The 27800-nt window shown below is 35.8% G+C and overlaps 1 protein-coding gene across 1 annotated transcript; it reads left to right on the top strand.

Moving 5' to 3' along the window:
• On the top strand, positions 11349 to 16808 carry LOC108661595. Its single transcript, XM_018119045.1, has 5 exons — positions 11349 to 12194; positions 12330 to 13180; positions 13319 to 14359; positions 14741 to 16047; positions 16168 to 16808. Exons 1-5 carry the CDS (start codon positions 11349 to 11351, stop codon positions 16806 to 16808), a joined length of 4686 nt encoding a protein of 1561 aa, XP_017974534.1.

Below are 27800 nucleotides of genomic sequence, written 5' to 3'. Positions count from 1 at the left end.
AGAAATAAGGGGAAAGGCAAAAGGAAAGTGAGGGAATAGAATGGTAAAGGGAGTAAAAAGAAGAAAGAAAATAAAAATGGAAATAGTAATTTGAGAAAGGTGAAACGTAATAGAGGAAAAGTAATGAAAGGGTTTGAGAAGAAGGAAAGACTAATGGCTTTGGAGCCAAAGCCAATAACAGAGGACAGTGGAGAGATCAAAGGTAATGGCTACGAGTTGAAAGCGAATAACAGACCTTGGGTCACTGTTGAGGGTTAAAGGATCATGCTAGAGGAACCATTGACACAAGGCCAAAGTAGAAGCAAAACAAGGAAGAATATTAGATCTATTTTGGAAGGAAAAATAGGGGAGGTATAGGAAGTAAGTCATCTCTCTTTGACGGACTCGGATATTGCAGTCCAAAATGGAATAAATTGGAAAGAAGCCACCGAGTGTTGAGAAGTGGGTAACAAAATTGGTCTAGAATTTTGGGAAGATAGAGAAATTGTGATCAGAACCTTGGGAACATTGGATGTGGTCAGCAGAGCGACGAAGTAAGAGTGATGCACTACGGAGTGGTAAGTGAGTTCTTATTCTTTGATGAATGTACTGTCTTGGAATTATAGAGGCATTGGTAGGGGTGAGAAGAAACGTGCATTAAGGAACATGATTAGAAATCATAAACTTAAGGTAGTATTGATTCAGGAGACTAAGTTGAAAAAAATAAATAAGGATTTTTTTGTCAGGTTATGGGGGAATGATAGAGTTAAGGGGCATGCTATGCCATCTGAGGGTCTAGAAGGAGGTATTATTAGCATTTGGTAGGAGGACTTTTTTGAAGTTGCAAATATTGTGGAAAGCAAAAATTTCATCTTGATTAAAGGGGCAATTAGAGAAACAAAAGCGAAAGTAGAAATTGGGAATATCTATGCACCAAACGATGAAGGGGAAAAAAGAGAGGTTTATGAGAGGTTAAAAGTCAAAATGGAAAGTTTCGAAGGGAAATGGTGCCTATGGGGTGATTTCAACACTGTTCGAAGTGAAGAGGAGAGAGTCAAGTTAGGGGAAATATCAAGATCAATTTCTTGTTTCAATAATTTCATAAATGAACTTGGTCTGATTGATCCTTTTTTGGAGGGGGCTAAGTTTACATGGTGCAACTATAGGGAACAGATAGCTTTCAGCTTCCTTGATCGATTTTTGATTTATGCAAGCCTGGTTGGGGAGTTTTCAGGTCTTTCTGAAAAGATCATTCCACAATTCCTGTCAGACCATGTGTCGATTTTTTTTGGGGATTGAAGTTGCTGATTGGGGAGCTAGACCTTTTAAGTTCTTTAACCACTAGACTGATAAACAAAGTTTTCACAAAACAGTGAAGGAGTTTTGGAGATTGCAGGATAGTAAGAGTCCTAAAAAGAATGAGGTGGGGCAGAAGCTAAAGGAGTTAAAACCAATTCTAAAAATGTGGCAACGGGAATGTTTGGGAAACTCAGCTGAGAAAGTTAAAAGATTAGAAGAATAGTTGAAAGGGTTGCAAGAGGAATGGCAACAAACGACAAAAAAAGAGAAAGTGAGAAAGATAGTGGTAAGCAAGCGGGCTGAACCATGGCAAGCATACAGAGTGTAAGAGAAAGAGTGGCTTCAAAAATCATGAGTTAAATGGGTTGGAGAAAGGGATAGGAACACACGATTTTTCCATACCTTTGCTTCGGTTAGACGAAGAGCTTATGTTGTCGAAGGATAAATGTCAATGGTAAGATGCTTGAAAAGAAAGAGGAAATTAAGAAGGGGATTGCAGATTACTATGGGAAGTTCTATGACAAACAGAACAGTTTAAAAATTAAAGACATATGTTGTGGTTTTAAGAGGTTAGGTGATCAATCAAAGCCATATCTTGAAAGAAAATTCACTGAGGAAAAGGTTTGGGACACCATCAACAGTTGTGACATGAACAAGGCACCGGAGCCAGATGGTTTTAACCTTCACTTTTTAAAAAATGAGTGGGAGACTATTAGAGAAGATGTTATGGCTTGTGTTGATAACTTCTATTGTAAAGGTAAATTGAATGAGTGAGCAAATAACTCTTTTATCACGTTAATCACAAAAGTGACAAACCCAACCTTGTTGAGTGATTACAGACCGATCAACTTAGTGGGAAGCATGTATAAAATTATTGCTAAGCTTCTTGCAAATCGGTTGAGGGAAATGATAGGAAAAGTGATTGAAGTTAACAAATTTGCATTCACGAAGGGTAGACAATTGTTAGATTGCGTCCTCATCGTTAATGAGATTATTAACCTACTAAAAATAGAGGATGGAGAGGGTTTACTGTTCAAAGTTGACTTTGATAAGGCCTTCGATTGTGTTGAGTAAGACTTTCTCGATTTAGTTATGCAGAAAATAGGGTTTGGTAACCGGTGGAGAAGGTGGATGAGAGAATATATTTCCACAACTCAAGTGTCAATTTTAGTAAACGGTGTTCTTACAGCCCCTTTCCATATGAAAAAGGGCCTTAGGCAAGGGTGCCCTCTTTCTCCCTTCCTATTTAACATGGTGGTTAAGGTGTTGAGCCGATTGATGTATAAAGCGAAAGAAAAAGACCTCTTCGAGAACATTAAAATTGAGAGCAATGGATTAGCAGTCTCACACCTTCAATTTGCAGACAATACCCTAGTCTTCTACCAACCTAAAGGTGAAGATTTGGTTAACTTAAAACATTTGCTTATGTGTTTCCAAGTCTCTTCAGGACTAAAAATTAACTTTATGAAGAGCAGTATAATAGGGGTTGGGGTGAGGGAGCAGGAATTGGCAAGCTTGGCAGATAGTATAGCGTACAAGGTGGGTTCTCTATCGAATGTTTACCTTAGATTACCACTGGGAGCATGTAACCGATCCATGAAAACTTGGAGACCTATAATAAAAAAGTTTAAGGATCGGTTGGTGGGGTGGAAGTCGAAAATACTATCCATGGGGGGAAGGGTGACTCTTCTTAAATCGGTGATGGCTAGCCTTCCTTTATTCTACATGTCTTTGTTCTAAATGTCGAAAAGCGTGAAAAAAGAAATTGAAAAAATCCAAAGGCGTTTTCTTTGGAATGAGGTTGAAGATAAAAAGAAAAACTATTATGTGGGATGGGAGAAAATCACTAATTTGAAGGAGAACGACAGTTTGGGAATCACCAATCTTGATGTGAAAAATAGAGCCCTTCTTACCGAATGGCTGTGGCGGTATGGTAGGGAAAAACATAGTTTGTGTTTGGAAGTTTTAGTGCAGAAACACCGTGAGGACCCCAACAACCTGCTGCCGTCAGTCGAGATGAATAGGAAAATGTCCATCACATGGAAAAACATTTTATCCTCCCTTTCCCCTTCTAATCCTTTTTTTTATGCAAGTTTCCAGCAATTTATGTAGATTGGTTGGTGATGGCAATAGAGTCTTATTATGGTCGAAAGAGTGGATTGAAAGAGTTGTTCTTAAAAATGCTTTCCTAAGAATGTTTGCTTTAGCGATCAATAAAATGGGGAAGATTCAAGAGTTTGGGCTACAGCAAAATAATGAATGGAAATGGGAGATAAAGCTGCACAGAAGGGTGTTCGACTGGGAGGAAGAACAATGGAAGCAGTTCTTGAATATTGTAAATGAATATCAACTGTCTGCGAAAATTCAAGATATAGTCATTTGGAAAGGCTCTCTATCTGGGAATTTCTCAGTCAAAGCATCTTGTAGGCAACATTTGGCAAATGGCAACATTGTTAGAAGCATATGGAGATAGGTTTGGGCTCACCTTGCTCCGTTTAGAGTGGAAGTTTTTTTTTTTTGGGAAATCCTGCATGGAAGGGTGGCTGTTAAGGTAGAACTTGTCAAATGGGGATTAATGAGTTTAAGTTCAGCTTACTGCCCATTTTGCCATCAGGTTACTGAAACTGTTAATCATATCTTTATTTATTGTGTCGAATCATGTTGCATTTGGACCCAATGGTGCAGGGAGTGGAATGTTTGTTGGGTTCAACCAAAGAATTTGATTACTTTTTTTGAGTCTTGAAATACTGTGGTTTTAAAGGAAGGTGAAATAAAAGTTTAGAAGATGGCATTTTTTGCAGTGATTTGGTCAATCTGGCTGGCTAGGAATGACATTATTTTCGGAGCTAAAACATGGGACCAGAATCAGCTTTATGAGCTGGCGAAGTTAAAAGTGGCCACATGGGCAAAGGCCAAATGGCCAAGGGACTACGGTCGGACTCTTGATACTTTTAATGAACCAAGGTTAGGGGCAGTTCTTAAAAGCAGCAAGAAGTCAAGACCGATGGTAGAGTGGACAAAACCTGTTAAAGGTTATATGAAGTTTAACGTGGATGGAGCAGCTAGTGGAAGCCCAAGAAAAGCTGGAATTGATGGGATCCTTAGCAATTTTGTAGGTGAAATCAAAATGATGTTCTCCAAGTCCATAAGGTTGGGTGATTCAAATCTAGTAGAAGTGTTGGCCATTAGACAAGCGTTCATGATGTTTGTCGCATCAACTTGGAACGGGTCTCATTTCCTGGTCATTGAGAGCGACTCCACAAATGCGGTGAGTTGGATTAAAACTCCTAATCATGCTCCCTGGAGAAAAAGGAAGTGGATTCTTCAAATTGAAATGCTGAAAAAAAAAAGGTGAAAAAGGTGGGAAATTATTCATGTAAGAAGAGAGGCAAATCAGCAAGCTGATACACTGGCAAAAGCTGGAATAGGAAGAGCAATCGATCTGGTTAATGTTTGGACTGAAGTTAGGGATAGTGCCTTTGTAGGGAATGGCAACCTTAGGTGAGTCTAGCCCTCTTTTTGAAATGATGGCAACTTATGTGTTCCCTTAAGGGAGTGGTGTTTTTGAAAGATTGGTTTTGTTCTATCTTTTATCACAATGGAGTGAATCTGAGAACTGTCGAGGTTCTGATTTTAAATGCTCTTATGGGAATACAGGAGTGAGCTGTTATGAATAAATTCAGGATTCACGATTTTTTATTCAATGAAAGTGTTATGTGGTCCAATGTCTACAGGGGCTTCAGGGCAAAAAGTCGCTAAGGGATTATTCAAGTAGGAGAAGGGAGGAAAGGATAGAAGAGATTTGTTGACAAGCGAGCTTCTTGTTTTATGGTAGTGAGGGGCCTGGTGCATCTTCACACTGTAGACACTAAAAATTATAACAAAAATCATAAACAAAAAAATGAATTAAAAAATAAATATTAAAAACATTAAAAAATAATAAAGAAAAAATGAAAAAAAAGGGTGGAGAGAGGTACGACTGGCAGGGTGCGGACGCACCCTGCTAGGCACCTCCCTCACCCTGCCAGACGCAAAAAATTCGGGTCTGGCAGGGTAGTGGGAGCGTGCCCCCTTTAACCTAGTATAAAGGGGGCACTATAGCACCCATTCAAAAAGAGGAGCAACAAGCCACATCTTGCAAGCCAAAGAGAATGCCAAAAATCTGCAAAAAAAATACCCTATATTCACTAGCAACCACAACGATCCACAACCCAAAAAAAATCAGAAAAGAGATACCAAAAATAAAAAAAAAAATACGTAAGGAGATGAGGGGAAAGCCGGTGGCTGGAAAGTAGAGAGGGAAAAGAAGGAGCTGTCGGCGGTAAGAAGCTGATCTTGGGCGATGGCCGGCAGTTTGGTAGAGAGAAGGGAGAGAGTTTGGGCTAGAGAGAGAGGCAAAAGAGGAAAATGGAGAGAGGAGAGAAAAGGAAGATTTTATAGTTAGGGTTTGGGAGGTTTAAAACGACGTCGTTTTGAGACTCATCAATAGACTTAACCAATCCCTTCCAAACGGTGTCGTTTTGGAGCACAAAAGGGTAGCTGAAGCAAGGCACTCAATGGTGCGTTTTGATCGGAGAAGAAGTGGGCTTCTGGAGCCATTGTGGGCTTCCTTAGGTTCAGTTTTGGGCTAGTCCAAGCTCGACCTTGGTATGTTCTGGGCTCTACAGTTATTGGGTTTGAATCTTTGATGCCTATTTTGAATGTTTTTAATTTTTTTTATTTATTTATCTATTTTAGTTATTTTTAGATAAATAAAATTACAACTTTATATGCAAGAAGTGGGATAAGACAAGAATATAAGAATATATATAAGAATATATATTTTTTATTATGCAATAAATAATAGCAAAATTAGGTAGAAAGGTTATTTAGTTATAAAAATAGATCTAAGAATAAAAATATATAGAAAGAAACAAAAGAACATTTAACTAAAAATAATAATATAATATGAATATAAAGGCATATAGTTAATCAAGAAAAGAATTTAAATGTAGGAGAATGGTTATTAAGGGTGATTGAGGCAAATATGCAAAACAAAAAAAATAGATTTTCTAAGAGATTTACATATAGATTAAATTAAGTGAAATTGGAAATTATTAGGTTGCTAGTGAGGTATTCTTAAATAAAATAAAGAAAAGAGCATGGGAAATATTTATGTATATTAAAATATATATTTGGTGAATAAAAATAAAAAGTAAAAAAATATTATGTCAAGTATCAAAATAATTATAATAAGATAGGTATGAAAATCAACCTTAAATAATTGACTCTTAAAAGTACCATAATATTGGTTATAAGCATAATATATAAATACGAATGATGGGACAGTTGGTCGAGATGCGAGAAGTCGCAATCCCGAGCCCACATTCCCTAGGTACGGAATCCGAATCAAGGCTTCACCAATACGATGGGAGGGCCTTGATTTCAAGATCCTGAATTTTTTAATAAATAAAGAATTTGATTATACAACAGTTATTCAATAAAAATAGTAAATAAATAACAATAGATAAAAAAAAGGATAAAAATAATTCAAATATATAATAAAATAGTGAATTTGTAAAAATGCTATATACATGACATTAAATAAATAGGCAAATAAATAAAAAACCCAAAACAATAAGTAATTTAAAATTGAGTATTAAATATCTAATGGTATAAACTATAGATTAATAAAATGTTATGTAAAAAATATATAAAATTTTTGTCATTAAAGTAACATAGAATCATAAACAATTGATCTAATTATAAAAGGAAAATATAAGAGTAACTTAAAATAAAAAATGTAAAGTATAAAAATAATAATAATTAGAAATAAAATATAAAATATGATAATAAAAAAATAATAAAATGAAAATAATAATTAATAATAAAAAAATGGACAATTGTATTAGCATAGTATGTACATATATATTGCATCATGCATATCATTGCATATAAATATATCTGTTTTCGAGTTTAAGCCCCGATGATGGGATTTTTCGAGGATCTTGCGAAGACGGGTATTTCTCGAAAAGTTTCCTAGGTGAAAGATGTCCTCGGGTCCCACCAGTATGATGGGAGGGCTCGAGAAGCATATTTAATAAAAGGCTTTTGCCCGAATTTGGTTCATTATGCACAAAAATATTATTTTAAAAGAAAACGTACGATGACCCCGATGACGGGATTTATTCGTCGAATTTGCAAAGGTAAATTTCTCGAATAATTCCCTAGGTGAGAGAATACCCCAGATCCCACTAGTATGATGGGCGGATTCGGGAAAATATCCTCAATAAAAGGTTACTCGTTTGACATATTTTTATCTCACGCCATGCATTTCATCTTACTTCACATTTGCATTCCATTTTAGGATAAATAAGGGATAAAATAAGAGAATTATAACTAAGGAAATATAATAAAAGTCTAATAGGATAATCTAAAAATGGTACCATTCATGGAACGGGCGTCCCAAGGTGCTAATCCTTCCCTGGGCGTAACCGTACTCCCGAACTTAGATCTAGAAAAACGTAGACCAGTTTAAGGTTCTTTTCGGTGGGCTTAAAATTAATTTAAGGCTTCATCGATTAGAATCGAGTCAATAGGTGACCAATCACACCTAATAAAAAGATTGGTGGCGACTCCTAATTTTTAGTTTTTTTTAGAGTTTTCACCTCGCGTCTGGCAGTCGGGTTCCCGGACCCGCACGTTACGACAAATGGCGACTCCACTGGGGACTACCGAGAGTCGAACCATTAAATAATAATAGGTTATCCAAGGCTTTAAATAATTCGATGTTTTCTTAGTGTTGATGATTTGTTCTGCATATTTTGTTTAGTGCATTTGTTTATTTCGCATTTGTTATTTTATTACTTTTAATAATTGTTGGGATTTAGGATAGAGGGATGTGAGAATGTTATTCCGAACTCGATGTTTTCCTTCACACACACAGCACATTTTGCATTCATGTATAAACCCTTCACCCAGGTTATGTCCTTTTTAGGAGGGAGTTTAGTAGCTACGCTCTCGTAAGGTGATAAGCTCCGCACGGGCTAGTGAAGACTCCCACTCAAATCGAACCTAGTCCATTTGAAGCTTGTAATGGGTAAGGACCGGGGTGCCTTACTAGTCCGTGTGGACGACAGTGAGGAACGATTTGGGAACCTTAGCTCTATTTATAAACCCTGCTCAGCATATAGAATACCGAGAGCAGCTTAATCCTAGGTAGGGCCATACCCTATAAATAGGTACACGTGAAGGAATTTCTTCCACTCCCTCTATTTTAAATTTTGCCACGAGATAATAAAGTATTGTGGAGTAGATAGTAATACTCATGATATTGCTTATTATTCTCTCATTATTTTTAACACTCCATTCTTTCTTTTTACCATACTAACTTAAGTTTATTTTGCTTGTCGTGTGCATGTTACATGTTCATTTGCATGCATCGTAATTTCATATAGGAGAAATATTGGCTACACAACATCCAACCTAAGAGATCCCGGTTACATCCATGGCATAGTCATCAGCAGGTCCACTCAACATATACAGAAATGACTATGAGATAGAGTTATAGATGGGGCTGATTCAACAAGAAAAAGGAGACTGTTTGACCCAAGGACATATCCCAACTTTACCCGAGAGAGTTCACTTGGACCTTCAGCAGAATGACTTCAAAGAGATGATAGGAATTTGGGAACAGTGGAGACGTGCTCACTGAGATAATTTTCAAAGCAAGTATGGACACATTGCATGGCTTTTATATGTACCTGTTGATGACCAGATGCTCCGAGCCATCGTCCAGTTTTGGGATCCCTCATACCGTTGCTTTGTCTTTAACAACGTGGACATGACCCCTACCATAGAAGAGTACTCATCTTTGCTCCGGATAGATCACATGCAGCCTGACAAGATCTATTTGAGGGCCCAGAAGACGAGACACCGACTGAAGCTGGCCAAGTTGTTAGGAATGACTATGGTAGAAGTGGATCAGCATTTGAAGAAGAAAGGAGACACAGAATACCTTCCATGGAGTTTCTTGAATGGATATATTAAAAAACACATGGAGGATGAACAAGGTCTTCTAGCTTTCGCGATGGCAATCTATGGCTTAGTGGTCTTCCCGAAGGTTCTAGGTCATGTAGAGGTGTCAGTCATAGACTTCTTTGATCAGGTGACGAGGAGCATTAACCCGACCCCATCCATCTTAGCTTAAACCTTTAGATCCTTGAATTTTTGTCGGCGCAAAGGCGAGGGACGATTCATCGGATGTGCCAAACTCTTAACTATATGGGTCAAAAGCCATTCCGAATGTAAATAAGCAAATTTTGGAAGCCTTATCTGTTTGTAAGTTGCGCTATCCTTGAGTTCTGCGAAAGTGTATGGCCTGACTGCGAGAGTAAAGAAAAGTGGGTCGCGAATCTCTTGAGGTTAATGAGCATGAAAGTAACTTGGAGAGCTCCATGGATGCCGTGAAAGCAAGTGATGTATAAATGCGGAGACAAGCCGTGGGTGCCGCTGATGGGACCATGGGGAGCCATTAGCTATGCATCGATTATGGTACGAAGACAGTTCGGATCTGAGCAATTCGTACCCATGACTCACCAACTCAACCAGTTATAGTTTACATATGGAGAGCCGAGAACGCTAAAGAAAATTGAGGAAATTGCACAAGACTGGTTACCGATGAAGTCACCATAGGATATCATACTTGGCACGACCAAAGGGTGAAAGATGTCGTATGCCTCCCGAAAAATCCATCAAAACATCCCATAAACCCAGAACCTCAAGATGTCCTGCTAGAAAGCGAGTTGACAAGAAAAAGACTTGAAAAGGAGATGATGAATATGAAGCGGAGACATGAGGATGAACTAGAAGAAGTGAAGAAAGAGATGGCAAGAAAGGTACTAATGGCTTTGGAAGAGTGGGATGAGTGGCAAAGCAAGTTTAAGGAAGTGAACATGACAAATTCTTCTTTGATAGCCAGAATGCAAGAACTCCAAAGTGTCAACAATGCTTTGCAACACGAGGTACGAAAATAAGAACAAACTATCAAAGAGTTGAGAAATGACTGCGGGTTGTTGAAAACTGCCATGGAGGGCTATAAGGCACAGTATGAAGCAGTAAGGCAAGAGTATTTCCAAATGAGGAAAAGAAATGATTCGTGCACACAAAGCCTTCAAAGGAAAGAAGCTGAAATGCGATGGATATTGAGACAGATGAGAGAAGTGGCATTTAAGGCTCGAGTAATGGCAGACAAGACTGAAGAACTCAGGCGAGAGATTCTTCCGAGGGATGAATTGAGTGAGCGGTTGATCGATCACCTCATGATGGTTAGGGACCAATATGACAAAGTTGATTTTTCCTTTTAGTAGTTATGTAATGATTTTAGACAAAGATGTAATCGGATATTTCAGTTTTATGGATGTGGATTTTCTTATGGTAAATGTTGGATGGCCAATATCTTTCCTATTTTTCTTTTCAATACATTTCACTTGCATCATAGTTGCATGATTCACATAAATAATAACAAATGACAATGCATTCATCAACATAAAATTCTAACTTATCCATTTAGCCTATAAAAGAACAAAATTCCAGAGAAACAAACTCTACACAGATACAACACAAGAGCTCGTTCTAAGATCATGGAGGATGAACACTCGGAGAGAATGGACAAGATCGAAAAAAAGCAAGAAGAGATCATGGATCAGTTGTCAAAGATTTTGGAGTTGATATCAACAGATAAAGGGAAGAGAGTGGTGGGGAGTTTTGGTATGTCAGAAGATGTTCAACAGACAGAAGCCAATACAGACCCCGTATATCCACCAGGATTCACACCACCACTAGCAAGGAATGCGTCTATCCCCATGTCGTCGATAGTACAATATCCGTTCTTTGGGATGCTAGTGCCTACAGGGCCACCACCAACTTATGCTTAACAGAGGCCAATTTGAGGGGCAAGTCCTTCAGACCCTATCTCTGTACCTAACCTGGACGATCCGAAGGAACAAGAGAAGCTCAACTGTAGATCCGTTGAATCAAAGGACAATCTTGATACCCACAAAAAATTTGACCTTTTTGAGGAAAGACTACGCATGATAGAAAGAATGAGAATGTATTGCTCTATGGATGCAATCGAACTTTGTCTCGTTCCAGATGTGGTTATACCCCAAAAATTCAAAGTTCCAGACTTTGAAAAGTACGACAAAGTCAAGTGCCTGGTCACACACATCACGATGTATTGTAAAAGGATGGGCGCATATGCCCATGATGACAAGCTCTTAATACATTGTTTCCAAGATAGCCTCACTGGTGTGGCAGCAAAAAGGTACGTTCAACTGGACCGCAATCGAATCCATACATGGAAAGACCTTGCTCGGGAGTTTGTGGCTCAGTATAAGCATGTTACAGATATGGCTCCGGATCGCCTTTCTTTACAAAACATGGAAAAGAAACCTACTGAAAGCCTCAAAGAATATTCTCAAAGATGGAGGAATGTGGCTTCTCAAGTTCAGCCACCATTGATTGAGAAAGAGACCACCGTGATGTTCGTTAACACCCCACGAGCCCCCTACTATGAACGGTTGGTCGGTAGTGCCATAAAGAACTTTACTGATATGGTGATTTTAGGAGAGATGATAGAGACTGCCATTAAGCAAAAGAAGATAGAAGGAGGTGATACAGCAAACACGAAGAAATGGGGAACTTTTAAAAATAGTGAAGGAGAAACCCAAGCCATCATTTCGAGACAACCCCAAGGAGGAAGCTACAACCCTTATCAGCCATATCCACCATACCCCTATTACCCAGTTGTGAATAACACTTCACAAAGGGCATACCTATATCCACCCATGCCAAATGCCTTTTCTAACCTGTACCCATATGCTCCCACCCAACGGACACCTTACCCCACAAATATCCACCCACCTACTTTCACACCCGTTACAGCTTCAACCACATAACAAACAACACCTTCAAATAACCATATTAACGATGAATCAAGAGGATGGCGAAATAAGCAAGAGAAAGTGCAGTTTAACCTAATCCCAATCCCATATGCTGAACTCTTTACTTAGTTAGTTGCAAACCATCTGGTGGCACCTTTATACATAGAGCCGTTAAAACCTCCATTCCCGATATGGTATGACGCTTTCGCCCATTGTGATTATCATTATGGAATCAAAGGGCACTCGATCGAGAATTGTACAGCATTCAAACATAAGGTGCAAGGGTTGATCAAGGCAGGAATCCTGAATTTTGAAAAGAAACTGAAACAAAATGTTAATAATAACCCACTGCCAAATCATGCTGGGGCAAGGGTAAATATAATCGAAGAAGAGGTATATGTTAAAAGGAACATCCGGGAAGTGGAAACCCCCATGCAGAAAGTGTTTGAAACCTTGGTAAAGGCCGATATGCTCGAGGTTTGGCCGGAATGTTCTGATGTGAATGACTCGGGAGATATCCAAGAACCATATTGCTTGTATCACAAAAGATGTGTGGGGCATTTAATCCAGGATTGTAGTTCTTTCCGGAAGGAAGTGCAAAGAATGATGGATGAATCAAGGATTGAGTTTTATGTGGAAGCTTTAGAGCCAGCAGTAAACATGATGTCCAAAGAGTCCACTCACCCAAGGAAAATAAAACTTTTAACCATTTTCTATGAACGAAGAGGAGAGTCTGTGGAAGACAGAACCCATGCCAAAATGACCATAGAAGTCCCTAAACCTTTCCCCTACAAAGATAACAAAGCTGTCCCGTGGAACTACAATTGCAATGTACAAGTTTCAAATACGAAAAAATTGATAGCTGAATCTCAAAATGATGCTGCAAATATAACTGGTGTTGGGGGGATTACCCGCAGCGGATGTTGCTATACACTAGAGGCATTGGAGAATCTCAGGAAGGAGAAGGAAAAAGAAAAAGAGCAAAATTTGAGAGAAGAAAAAATGCAATCTCAAGAATCGATAGATGGCTCAAAGGGGTCGGTGACGAAAAAAGAAGCTGTCGAGTTCCTCAAGTTCATTAAACATAGTGAGTACAATGTGGTCGACCAATTGAACAGATTGCCTGCTCGTATTTCACTACTATCTTTGCTCCTCAGCTCGGATCCACATAAGAATGCTTTGATGAGGATTCTGAACCAAGCATATGTGGATCACGATATCTCAATTGAAGATTTAGACTACATCGTTGGGAACATTTCAATGGGTAACATAATATCCTTTAGCGATGAAGAAATCTCTTCTAGAGGTAAGGGAAACTACAAAGCCTTGCATATCACTACCAAGTGTAAAGGCTGTACTGTCACAAAAGTGTTGTTTGATAACGGATCGTCCTTAAATGTAATACCCATGAGGACCTTGGCCCGCTTACCCATCGACATGTCTTACATGAGAAAAAGTCAGATGATTGTGAGAGCCTTTGATGGGACAAGGAGAGCAGTAGTAGGGGACATTGAGATTCCGATAGAAATCGACCTGTGTACCTTTACCATTGAATTTCAGGTTATGGATATCGCTCCTTCATACAATTATTTGTTGGGAAGACCTTGCATCCACTTGGCTGGGGCCATACCTTCATCACTTCACCAAAAGGTCAAGTTCATCGTGGACGGGAAGATTGTATGTGTTAACGGGGAGGAGGAATTGCTCATAAGCAAGCCAGCGAATACTCCTTACGTGGGAGCGGCGGAAGAAGTGTCTGAATGTTTCTTTCGATCTTTCGAGTTTGTTAACACCACATATGTTGGAGAAGAAACCACACCACCTATTCCGAGGCTTTCCAAAACCACCGTGATGGTTGTCAGTCAGATGGTAGGAAAAAGATACCGAGCGGAAGTAGGACTGGGAAGAGAACTGCAAGGCATTAGAAGGCCCATACGTGCTACTAAAAATGAAGAAAGGTTTGGCCTGGGGTACAAGCCGACTAAGAAGGAAAGAGAAGAAATGATAGCCGAAAGAAAAAGGGAAAGGTTGGCTCGCTTTAAGGGGCACAGGTTGGAAAATCATAGAATGATATATCCTCATCTCTACGAGACATTTCGGTCCGGAGGCTTCATCTTCCTGAATCACTCACTGTTGGGAGCCGAGAATCAGTATCAGCAGTAGGGGAAGCCTTTTCTGATTTATCAATATGCGCAACGGAGGAAAGTGAAGAGCAGCCAGAAAATGAGGACGGATTCCTACTACATACCTCGAGCCACCGAATTTGAAGTTGAGCAGTTGGACCACCATGAGTTTACTAGTCACTTGTGATTCAATTTCAAAGTAATGCAAACTAAACATCCATGCTTATGCCCAAAAGCATTGAAAGTTTTATGTATCGGGCTTTTTATCATTTATCATTCTAATAAATTGACATGCGTAGTGCATTTCTCATATCTCTTCTCATGGTTCACCATTTCTATTCTTGTCATTTCATCCCTTTATTTTAACTGTTTATCTATACAATAGCTCTACATATTTCAATTCCCTTTACCTTTCAGGATTCCAAATAATGAATGCGAAGATGATAATGACAGTGATTTTGAGGTTAATTTTGAAAAAGGTACAAGTGTCAGCGAACTTGACAATACAGAAAACGTGAAGAATTATGATTTAACTCCAGACTTGTTAAGACTACTAGAACAGGAGGGGAGACAAATTGTCCCACATCAAGAGACACTTGAAACAATTAATTTGGGAAATGAAGAAAATAAGAAAGAAGTTAGAATTGGTACGACGTTGGTGCCTAGTGAAAAAGAAAAACTAATAAAGTTACTCCATGAGTATGTAAATGTGTTTGCATGGTCCTATCAAGATATGCCAGGACTCAATACAGACATTGTAGCCCATAAATTGCCTTTGAAACCCGAATGCAAACCAATTAAGCAAAAGTTGAGAAGAATGAAACCTGAAATGCTTTTGAAAATTAAGGAAGAGGTGAAGAAACAGTTTGATGCAAGATTCTTGGAAATAGCTAAGTACCCCGAATGGGTTGCAAATATTGTCCCGGTGCTTAAGAAAGTTGGAAAAGTGAGAATGTGTGTGGACTATCGAGATTTGAATAGAGCTAGCCCAAAAGATAATTTCCCTCTACCCCACATCGACACCCTTGTTGACAATACTGCCCGTCATTCCATGTTTTCCTTTATGGATGGCTTTTCAAGGTATAACCAAATTAAAATGGCACCAGAGGATAGAGAAAAAACTACCTTCATAACTATGTGGGGGACCTTTTGTTATAAGGTAATGCCATTTAGTTTGAAGAATATCGGGGTAACTTATCAGCGGGCCATGGTGACTCTCTTCCATGATATGATGCACAGAGAGGTCGAGGTGTATGTGGATGATATGATTGTAAAAGCTCTCAAAACAGAGGATCATGCGACCAATCTTGAAAGGTTGTTTAAGAGGTTACGAAAGTTTCAGCTCAGATTAAATCTAGGAAAGTGCACCTTTGGAGTCACTTCTGAAAAGTTACTTGGTTTCATAGTCAGTGAAAAAGGAATAAAAGTTAACCCAGATAAGGTTCAAGCAATCCTTGATTTGCCTCCTCCCAAAACGCAGAAAGAGGTTAGGGGATTTTTGAGAAGGTTGAATTATATAGCCCGGTTCATATCACAACTCACACTCAAATGTGACCCAATCTTCAAGCTCCTTCGCAAACACAATCTTAGGGCATGGAACGAGGAGTGCCAAGTTGCTTTTGACAAGGTTAAAGAATATCTGTTAAGTTCGCCAGTGTTGGTACCACCTGTGGCCGAAAGACCCCTCCTCTTGTATCTGACAGTAAATGAAAGATCCATGGGATGTGTGTTGGGATAACATGATGAAACTGGTAAGAAAGAAAGAGTAGTTTACTACTTGAGTAAAAAGTTCACTGAGTACGAGTCCAAGTATTCCTCATTGGAAAAAATGTGTTGTGCTTTAGCATGGACGGCGCATCGACTTAGGCAGTACATGCTATATCATACTACTTGGCTCACTGCAAAGTTGGATCTTATTAAATACATCTTCGAGAAGCCATCCTTATCAGGTAGAGTAGCAAGATGGCAAGTATTGTTGTCTGAATATGATATTGTATATGTGTCCCAAAAAGCTATCAAAGGAAGTGCAATCGCAGATTTTCTGGCAGAAAGGGTGGAAGAAAATTATGGACCAATGGAGTTTGAGTTTCCAGATGAGGACCTGATGTCGATTTGTCAAACAAATAAGGAGGAATCAGAGGAGAAAGAGAATTGGAAGATGTTTTTTGACGGAGCTTCAAATGCCTTGGGGCATGGCATAGGGGTCGTATTAGTGTCACCAGAAGGAGATCATTATCCCGTCATAGCTAAACTCAACTTCTATTGTACCAATAATGTGGCCGAATATGAAGATTGTGTCATGGGTCTTCAGGCAGCAATCGAGAAGAAAATTCACGCTTTGGAAGTATATGGGGATTCTACTTTGGTCATTTATCAGTTGCGAGGAGAATGGGAGACACGCGACTCGAAGTTAGTGCGATATCATAAGTATGTTTCAAAGCTAATTAAAAATTTTGATAAGATTCCCTTCACCCATTTGCCTTGAGAGGAGAACCAAATGGTTGATGCATTAGCCACGCTAGCAGCTATGTTCAAAGTTGGTACTAATGTCAAGATTCAACCCATCATGATTAATCTTCGAGAGTACCCCGCACACTGCTCCAGTGTAGAGGAAGAAGTAGACGGGAAATCCTGGTACCATGATATTGTGCATTATCTCAAGTTCCAGCAGTATCCGGAACAAAGCTCAAAAAATGATAAGAAAACCATTAGAAGGTTGGCAATGAATTTCTTCTTGGATTGGGACATTTTATACAAGAGAAGTAGGGATCAAGTGCTTTTGAGATGTGTGGATTCAGTCGAAGCTCGGAGAATAGTTGAGGAAGTCCACGAAGGAATTTGTAGGGCACATGCAAGTGGGCATATGTTGACAAGACAGGTCATGAGAGCAGGGTATTACTGGCTCACGTTGGAAACGGATTGTATAGATTTCGCTCAAAAGTGTCACAAGTGTCAGATATACGCAGACAAAATGCACACTATCGCAAATTCATTGAATGTATTGACATCACCATGGCCATTCTCAATGTGGGGCATGGATGTGATTGGGTTGATAACCCCGAAGGCATCAAATGGGCATCGGTTTATTCTAGTGGCAATTGACTACTTCACTAAGTCGGTAGAAGCAGCATCTTATGCCAATGTGACCCAAAAAGTGGTATGTAAGTTCATCCAAAAAGAAATAATATGCCACTATGGTCTCTCGGAAAGGATCATCACAGATAATGCTAGTAACCTCAATGGTTCAATGATGAAAGAGGTTTATGCTAAGTTCAAGATCAAGCATCACAATTCAGCGCCTTATCGCCCAAAGATGAATGGAGCGGTAGAAGCAGCCAACAAGAACATCAAAAAGATAATTGAAAAGATGACAAATGTATACAAAGATTGGCATGAGAAGTTACCATTTGCTTTGCATGCTTATCGCACAATAGTCCGAACTTTCACGGGAGCTACGTCGTTCTCTTTGGTGTGTGGGATGGAAGTGGTTTTGCCAATTGAAGTAGAAATCCCTTCCCTAAGGGTCCTTAAAGAAGTACAGTTGGAAGAAGCCGAATGGGTTAATGCTCGTTATGAGCAATTGAATCTCATAGAAGAAAAAAGATTGACGGCACTTTGCCATGGACAGTTATATCAAAAGAGAATGATGAGGGCATATGGCAAAAAGGTACATCCTCGTCAGTTCCAAGAGGGAGAGTTAGTATTGAAAAGAATTCTTCCGAATCAGCAGGATCCTCACGAGAAATGGACACCGAATTGGGAAGGACCATTCATGGTGAAGAAAGCTTTTTCAAGAGGAGCACTAATTTGGCAGAGATGGATGGAATGGAGCTTTCTAACCCAATGAATGCTGATGCTGTCAAGAAATATTTTGCATTAAAAAAAAAAAAAGAAGAAAAGAAAAATTTTCAAGTTGAAAACCTGAAAAGGCGGCTTGAGTATGGGAGATGTGTTTAGGGCGAAAACCCAAAAGGACGGTCTAGACACGAAGGAGGTCCAAGTACTACAAAGGCTTAACACAGAAAGGGTGAAAATCATGATCCGAGATATTCAAACAAAAGACAAAGGAGTTGACAATTGTGCTTATTTCGGGATAAAATTTCGAGACTACTGTCAATATCTATCGGAACAATCATTAAGAAAGAACTGTATCCCTTTTGTATTAATTGGTTTTTCCCTGTTCCTTGTCATTATGCCTGATTGTAGAAACTTCCCTTTTTTCTAATAAAAAATAGTCTTTCTGCTTCCAACATTGTCATCATTTCTATTCTGCCAAGAGAGGAGATACGAGTACATTGCATTGCATTTGTCATAAAATTGGAATGATATTTAATAAAGAGCATGATAAAATAAAGAAATGTTTGCAGTATTTTGAAAAAGGAACATAATTGACGAGGAATGAAATGGAGTTTGGTAATATGAAAGAGAAAGAGAAAAGACTAAGAAAAAAGAGAAACAAATAGAAATAACAACAGAATGGAGAACAGTAAAAATGTGAAGAATGATTGGACCATGCATATGATAGAGGAAGAAAACAGTTGCGAGCAATGAATTGGGGAAGATGAGAGATTGAAAGCGTGATCGGTTCATCCCTCATTGATCAAAAAGAAGGCTTTTAAACACCCAAAAAAAAATTGATGAAGATAATTAGTATATTTAAATTGCCATGTTCAAAGTTTTAAAACAACTGAAGAAGAGGGAAATTCATCTTTAAAGTTGTAGAATCTCATATGAGGAATTGATTATTTTTCACCATTTCAAAAAAAAAGAAAAAAAGGTTTCGTTACCTCAGTTTTGAAGAGTTCATTTTAAAAGTGTCATTGCCTCAGTTTTGAGGAGTTCATTTTAAAAGTTCGTTGCCTCAACTTTGAGGAGTTTATTTTAAAAGTCTCATTGCCTCAGTTTTGAGGAGTTCATTTTAAAAGTTCGTTGCCTCAGCTTTGAAGAGTTCATTTTTAAAAGTGTCATTACCTCAGCTTTGAGGAGTTTATTTTTAAAAGTTTCGTTCCCTTAGATTTGAGGCGTTCATTTTTTAAAGTCTCTCTGCCTTAGGTTTAAGGAGTTTATTTTAAAAAGTTCGTTGCCTCAGTTTTAAAGAGTTCATTTTTAGAAGTTTCGTTGTCTTAGCTTTGAGGAGTTCATTTTTAAAGTGTCATTACCTCAATTTTGAGGAGTTTATTCTTAAAAGTGTCATTACCTCAATCTTGAGAAGTTCATTAAAAAAAAAACCCTAGTAAAAGAATTAAAGAATTTAGTCAAATATAGTGTCTACGTCTTTGCACTATTTTGGATTTATGAAATGCGCAAAGAGGGGCAACTATAGACACCAAAAATTATAACAAAAATCATAAACAAAAATCATAAACAAAAAAAATGAATTAAAAAATAAAAATAATAAAGAAAAAATGAAAAAAAAAAGGTGGAGAGAGGTACGACTGGTAGGGTGCGGACGCACCCTACCAAGCACCTCCCTCACCCTGCCAGACGCGAAATATTCGTGTCTAGCAGGGTAGTGGGAGCGTGCCCCCTTTAACCCAGTATAAAGGGGGCATTGTAGCACCCATCCGAAAAGAGGAGCAACAAGCCACAACTTGCAAGCCAAAGAGAGCCAAAAATCTACAAAAAAAATACCCTATATTCATTAGCAACCACAACGATCCACAACCCAAAAAAAAATCAGAAAAGAGATACCAAAAATCAAAAAAAATGCTTAAGGAGATGAGGAGAAAGCCGATGGCTGGAAAGTAGAGAGGGAAAAGAATGAGCTGTCAACGGTAGGAAGCTGATCTTGGGTGGTGGCTAGCAGTTTGGTAGAGAGAAGGGAGAGAGTTTGGGCTAGAGAGAGAGGCAAAATAGGAAAATGGAGAGAGAAGAGAAAAAGAAGATTTTATAGTTAGGGTTTAGGAGGTTCAAAACGACGTCGTTTTGAGACTCATCAATAGACTTAATCAATCCTTTCCAAACGGTGTCGTTTTGGCGCACAAAAGGGTAGCTGAAGCAAGGCACTAAACGGTGCGTTTTGAACGGAGAAGAAATGGGCTTTTGGAGCCATTGTGGGCATCCTTGGGTTCAGTTTTGGGCTAGTCCAAGCCCGACCTTGTTATGTTCTGGGCTCTACAGTTATTGGGTTTGAATCTTTGATGCCTATTTTGAATGTTTTTAATTTTGTTTTATTTATTTATCTATTTTAGTTATTTTTAGAGAAATAAAATTACAACTTTATATGCAATAAGTGGGATAAGACAAGAATATAAGAATATATATATATTTGATTATGCAATAAATAATAGCAAAATTAGGTAGAAAGGTTATTTAGTTATAAAAATAGATCCAAGAATAAAAATATATAGAAAGAAACAAAAGAACATTTAACTAAAAATAATAATATAATATTAAAATAAAGGCATATAGTTAATCAAGAAAAGAATTTGAATGTAGGAGAATGGTTATTAAGGGTGATTGAGGCAAATATGCAAAACAAAAAAAATAGATTGCTAAGAGATTTACATATAGATTAAATTAAGTGAAATTGGAAATTATTAGGTTGCTAGTGAGGTATTCTTAAATAAAATAAAGAGAAGAGCATGGGAAATATTTATGTATATTAAAATATATATTTGGTGAATAAAAATAAAAAGTAAAAAAATATTATGTCACGTATCAAAATAATTATAACAAGATAGATATGAAAATCAACCTTAAAAAATTGACTCTTAAAAGTACCATAATATTGGTTATAAGCATAATATATAAATATCGATGATGGGACAGTTGGTCGTGACGCGAGAAGTCGCAATCCCAGGCCCACATTCCCTAGGTACAGAATCCGAATCAAGGCTCCACCAGTACGATGGGAGGGCCTCGATTTCAAGATCCTGAAATTTTTAATAAATAAAGAATTTGATTATACAAAAGTTATTCAATAAAAATAATAAATAAATAACAATAGATAAAAAAAGGATAAAAATAATAAATAAAAATAATTCAAATATATAATAAAATAGTAAATTTGTAAAAATGTTATATACATGACATTAAATAAATAGGCAAATAAATAAAAAACCCAAAACAATAAGTAATTTAAAATTAAGTATTAAATATCTAATGGTATAAACTATAGATTAATAAAATGTTATGTAAAAAATATATAAAATTTTTGTCATTAAAGTAACAGAGAATCATAAACAATTGATCTAATTATAAAAGGAAAATATAAGAGTAACTTAAAATAAAAAATGTTAAGTATAAAAAAAATAATAATTAGAAATCAAATATAAAATATAATGATAAAAAAATAATAATAAAATGAAAATAATAATTAATAATTAAAAAATGGACAATTGTATTAGCATAGTATGTACATATATATTGCATCATGCATATCATTGCATATAAATATTTCTGTTTTCGAGTTTAAGCCCCGATGATGGGATCTTCTGAGGATCTCACGAATGCGGGTATTTCTCGAAAAGTTTCCTAAGTGAAAAGATGTCCTCGAGTCCCACCAATATGATGGGAGGGCTCGAGAAGCTTCTTTAATAAAAGGCTTTTTCTCGAATTTGGTTCATTATGTACGAAAATATTATTTTAAAAGAAAACGTACGATAACCTCGATGACGGGATTTATTCGTCGAATTTACGAAGGCAAATTTCTCGAATAATTCTCTAAGTGAGAGAACACCCTAGATCCCACTAGTATGATGGGCGGATCCGAGAAAATATCCTCAATAAAAGGTTACTCGTCTGACATATTTTTATCTCACGCCATGCATTTCATCTTATTTCACATTTGCATTCCATTTTAGGATAAATAAGGGATAAAATAGGAGAATCATAACTAAGAAAATATAATAAAAGTCTAATAGGATAATTTAAAAATGGTACCGTTCATGGAACGGGCATCCCGGGGTGCTAATCCTTCCCCAAGTGTAACCGTACTCCCGAACTTAGATCTAGAAAAATGTAGATCAGTTTAAGGTTCTTTTCGGTGGGTTTAAAATTAATTTAAGGCTTCATCGATTAGAATCAAGTCAATAGGTGGTCAATCGCACCTAATAAAAAGATTGGTGGCGACTCCTAATTTTTAGTTTTTTTTAGAGTTTTCACCTTGCGTCTGGCGGTCGGGTTCCCGGACCTGTACGTTATGACACACGCGACAGGGGCCTTTCCTCTGTTTTTTGTTGTGTTCGCCTGTTGGGTGAAGGGGTGAAAGGATTTCTCTGATGTTGTTGATCGATAAGTGATAGGTAGAGTATTATGATTTCTCGTACAGAATAGAATTAGGAATACTTTTGTTTAGGATTGCCTCTTTTGGGGTTGCTGGGCATAGTAATGTAATTTTGAGGGGTATGCCACCTTTAGGACTGGGCATAAGCCTTAAAATTGCAATTCTTTTGTTCTTTTGAATGGAGCTAACCATTGGTTTCTCCTTTTTATGAAAATTCTTAGCTTTCAAAAAAAAGCTATACATAAAATTTCTAGCCAAAGCACTACTATGGACCCAAATGCTCATCTTCTAAGAGATATTAAGAAGCTACTTTTAAAGGATTGGGATTGTTCAATCTCTCATGTCCATCGTAAAGCTAATCAGTGTGTCGATTGGATAGTTACACACCATGAAAACCTATTTCTGAGGTTACAAATTTTCAAGACTCCACCAGGCAAAATTTTCACTTGTTTATTTGCAGACACTTCAAGTGTAGCATGGATTAAAATGGTGTGTAGTTAGTTTTGTTTTTTGTTTCTTTTCCCTACAACAGAAAAAAAAACTTATTATTTTCATTTATTTATTGATAAAGTAGCAATATATATTATAGTTATATTATATAGAATTTATATTTTTAGTGGTGCATCAAATTAACATAACCAAATATATTATTATTATATATGCACAAACTCCAAAAATATACTCTTGAAATTTATTAAATTAATTATTTTATTCTTATTAAAGTAAATTTTTCTAAACTTATAATTTTCTTATTAAATTAAATATTGATTAATTTAAATATTTATCTATTTCGTTCCATTACAGAAATAAAAACACACTATCACCAACGAAACTCATCACATTAGTGAAAATTCGTCGACATTCGATAGAACACCAACAAAATTTAGTGACGAAAAATGAGTAGTCGATCAATGGTGAAGCTAAAGCATTTTTATGGGGAAAGGAGGCAAACAGAAAGAATGGAAGAGAAAGCAATTTTTCAAACTCAAACGAAATGCCGCTTTACTTTATGTGTTTTGCACGAAATAAGTAGCTTCCTGAGAAACCTGTCCTTTTATTTTTTATTTGCCTCTTCAATTACTAATTAGCATATTGGGCTATTAGACTAGATTGTTGAGATATAACATATTATGATAAGCTTAAATTTATATTAAAATTTATTGGGTTTGGGTTAATAGACTCACTCTTATTTTTTAAAATCTGATAAGCTTAGTATATTGGGTTAGAATTTATATGTTGGGCTTAGCTAGTAAGTATAAGTTTTATAATATTTTGGGGGGTCAAGTTAAGAAAATTAAAAAATAAATAAATTGCATGTAAAACTAAAATATTTAAGGGGTCATCGCCTCTTTTGTTATCAGGAGAAGTTGCCCTGTAGTCAGTAATGACTTGCTGCAAATAGTTAGGAATGATGCAAATTACTAACTACAGATTCTGTCAATAATTTACTTTATCGATGAAATTACCGACTGAATAATGTTGGTTGATCGATTACCATTTACCAATTGGAATTTCGATTGGTAATGAGTGTTTATGGACTTTTGAATTTTTGTCAGTAATTCAAAAAAATAAGAGGCCCATGAGGCCTATTCTTTTCCATATTTCACTTTCTTTTCCATCTCTTCTCTCTCACACCTTCTTTACGTCGTTGATCCCTCCCTATGCCATTGATTGGCAAACCCACCACCTATTGCCGACCACATAAAACCCTACCACTGACCAACCCCTCCCTTGCCCATCTATCTTCCTTCTCTTCTCTCTTCCCCCCCCCCCCCCCTCTTTTGTGCCATCGACCCCTTCCTTACCCNCCCTCCTTCTTCTCTCTCTCTCTTTCTTTCTCTCTCTCTCTCTCTCTCTCTAGTGTGCCACCTCATCTTCTTTGGTTAGCACTCATAAGGCCAAAAAAAATATTTAATTTTGTAATGCTATTGTTATTTAATTTGTGTTATTGCTATGGTATAATTGTGTTATTGTAATATATATTGTTGTTATTATGGGTTTTTTTTGTTGTTGTAATATTGTTGTTTTTGTGGTATTTATATTGTTGTTGTGGTGTAATTATGTTGATGTAATATACATTGTGTTTTCGTGGTATTTTTGCTTGTGGTACTCAAAAGTTATTTAGTTAGTCACTTATAGTGACGGCTCACTAACCTCAAAGGCATAAAGCAAAATATTTAAATGAGGCTTTTTATTAAAATTAAGAAAAAAAATTTTAAAAGTTTTGAATTATCGAATTCATATTTTCGATTTGATATATTCAAATACTTATTATGAAGTACCAAAAATATTTAACTATTATAATTATTTTATATTTTTAAATGACTAATATAAAATCAACAATCAAAATTTCTAATTTAAATAAATTAATTATCACATAAAATAAAGATAATATAATAATATAATATAAACTCTAAATTAAAATAAAAAAATCTGCAAAGATTAGAATAATAGAACCTAATTGTTGAATGCTTATTGTAAATCGTAAATGAGGCTCACAGTTTTATGAAGATAATAACATAATAAACTTCTTGTGTATTCTTTGGAGGAAATATGAAGTTAAAAGAAAAAAGAGCAAATGACGGAAGAAAAATTCAAGAGTGGATATTATAAATTAAAAAAAGAGAATAAGATAGTAAGGAAGTGATAAAAAATTGAGATTTATAATATACATAATTAAAGAAATGAGTGGTCATCTGTTTTGATTCGGGGTAACTCAACTTTACAGGGTGTCTTTGTAATTTGGACTTGCTTTTCATGTGGGACCTTGTCTTCTTATCTTTGGAAGAGTGGTCTTGCATGTTTATGTTTACTATTCAATAATAGTTTCTTATCTTTCAAAAAAAATAATTAAAGAAATGAGAAAATATGTCATTTTATTAATTATTTTTTCTTTTTACATATTTTTAAATAGAAAATGAGATAATTAGTTTAGAATTAACAAGGATGTGGAAGTGAGAGAAAATATATATTTATTAAACATGAAAGCATAGATAAATATTTTATTAATTATCTTAATTTTATATCTTTATAATATAATTAATTATATTATTATCGTAAAAATATGGGCTATTTTCAAATTTAGGGTCTAAAGCCCTTACTTGGGTGGTTTTACCCAAGAGTCGGCCCTGGTCACTTATAAATTTATAAGTAAACTTAATTGATTTTTATATTGAGACAATATCTAATTAGAACATTATAATTTGTTGATGAGTAAAATAATATTATACCCCTTACAATTAATTGTGCTTGATTTTTATCGAATAGATTAATGCTAAGTTGAAATGAACATCAGTCTGTTTTATTCATTGATTTATTTGTATTTTTTTGTTAAAATGTGTTTATATATAAATTTCTAATTCGTGGCTAAAAAATTAAGTTTCAAATTTTATAAATCTTCAATAATTTGTTGATGATGTAATTTAATGAATGATTAAATTTTGACTTATATCATTTAATAAATACATAACTAGTTATTGCGAAACTATTGATTGTTGAAATGATGTCAAAATTTATGTGTTGTCTCATTTAATTTACTTTCACAATCTTAAAATTTATTTCTTAAATTTAATTGGTTGTGTATATTGTTTCCTAAAAAATAATTTTATTTTAGACATAATACTTTTAAAATTTACGTTTTTAATAACAACAGTCATTTTTTCTACTTACGTATTTTTTTAAAAAAAATTATTTTTATTAATCCCATCACCAATATATCATTTCAAATCTCTAATTTGAATAGTGAGGATAAAGGAACCTGGTCAAAAAGACCTTTTTACTTACAATTGTCAAAAGGTACCTGTACAATTTTTTTTTCTTGTACTTAAATGTTAACTAATCGAAGATTGGTTAAATCATGGTCCTTAAGCGTATTATTTTCATTTATATAATTACAATATTCATGTATTGAATCATTCACATAAAAAGCATACATAGCAAAAACTAAAATAATGTGGATGACCCTTTGTGAAATTATTAATACAAAGCCAATGCTATACAGAGTTTACTAATTCTTAATAGCGCATGGCAAGAAAAAAATGCTAATCATGCCTAATATTAGAATAGATTTTGTTTTTGTTAAATGGGTTGATGACATATAATATGTATGCCGAAAAGTATCACGAAACATTATGTAAATATAATTAAATCTTAAAATTATAAAAAAAATCACTTAAGTTATAATCAAATTTAAGAATTGTTTAATACCTAAAAAATCACTTTAAGTATTCAAATACACAATCTTAGTTTAGTACTTGTCCTAATTAAATTTTTTTATTTTGAAAGGATGAAACATTCGAATCCGATTCTTTGATTAAAAAATTTCATGCACCTATTATTAAACTAATTATTCAAATGCAAAAATTTCAAATTATATCTCAAATTTTAATCGTTAAAAGTAGGTGTCCGGTTGAGAAATGGTGGTGAGAATCCTTTGCTCGGAGATAAACTAATTATTATAGCATAGTCTTTCTTAGATATATGTATCTATCCTTGAGCCCCATCATATATGCTAATCATTCTGCACTAAAAATATTTTTTAAGCATGATATCAAGGCCTTGTTTATTAAGTAATTCAAAGATTGAATTGTATCCACCTCGACTGTGTTGCTGAAATTCAGCATATATATATATTTAAATTTGATGAGTAAACTTAAACTTCAATGATTTTAAATTTTCTTCCATTATTCTTGCTTCTTCGAAGCGTTTCGTGGGTTCACTTCATAACTAGAGGTGTTTGCGGGCTGACTTACTCATTGGGACCCAATTGGTATCGAATTTTTGAACATGAATTTTAGGATTCAAGCTCTAATCACTCTAATTCAAAAACACTATTTCATTAATAAATAATATATTTTAATTAATTTTTTATCTTTAAAAATATAAAATTCTTTGTTAATATTTAAATAATATCATTGACGCAAACAGGCTGATCCGTGGTCGGGCAGTTTGACCCTAGATTTTTTGTAATTGTAGGGATGAATGGTTGTTATTTCATCTTGTAATCTTTTTTTTTTTTCTGAATTTTTCACTTGTAAGGTTTATTCCCTAATAGAAAAATGAAAAAAAAAAAAAGTCTTGCTTAGTGTTGCATGTCTAAGTTGTGGTCACTAGCCACAAACCTAATGGAATCTAAAAAATTCTAGTAAAGTTTAATAGATTTTGAAGTACGTACTACAGCAAATTTAACCTAAAACTCTATATTTCTAAAATGTATTATTCAAAACATTTTCAATTAGACTTTTTGTATAT

This window comes from Theobroma cacao, chromosome 4 (assembly GCF_000208745.1).
Source record: "Theobroma cacao cultivar B97-61/B2 chromosome 4, Criollo_cocoa_genome_V2, whole genome shotgun sequence".
Classification (NCBI taxonomy): Eukaryota; Viridiplantae; Streptophyta; class Magnoliopsida; order Malvales; family Malvaceae; genus Theobroma; species Theobroma cacao.
This window is presented reverse-complemented; position numbering and strand designations above follow the sequence as displayed.

What these genes read in the sequence shown, in the direction of transcription:
- LOC108661595 (XM_018119045.1), top strand. Translation starts at nt 11,349, where the DNA reads ATGATAGAAAGAATGAGAATGTATTGCTCTATGGATGCAATCGAACTT. An exon ending in ACCCACCTACTTTCACACCC is followed by an intron (nt 12,195 to 12,329) that starts GTTACAGCTTCA and finishes CTCTTTACTTAG; the next exon opens with TTAGTTGCAAACCATCTGGT. An exon ending in AAATGAAAGATCCATGGGAT is followed by an intron (nt 16,048 to 16,167) that starts GTGTGTTGGGAT and finishes GTTGTGCTTTAG; the next exon opens with CATGGACGGCGCATCGACTT.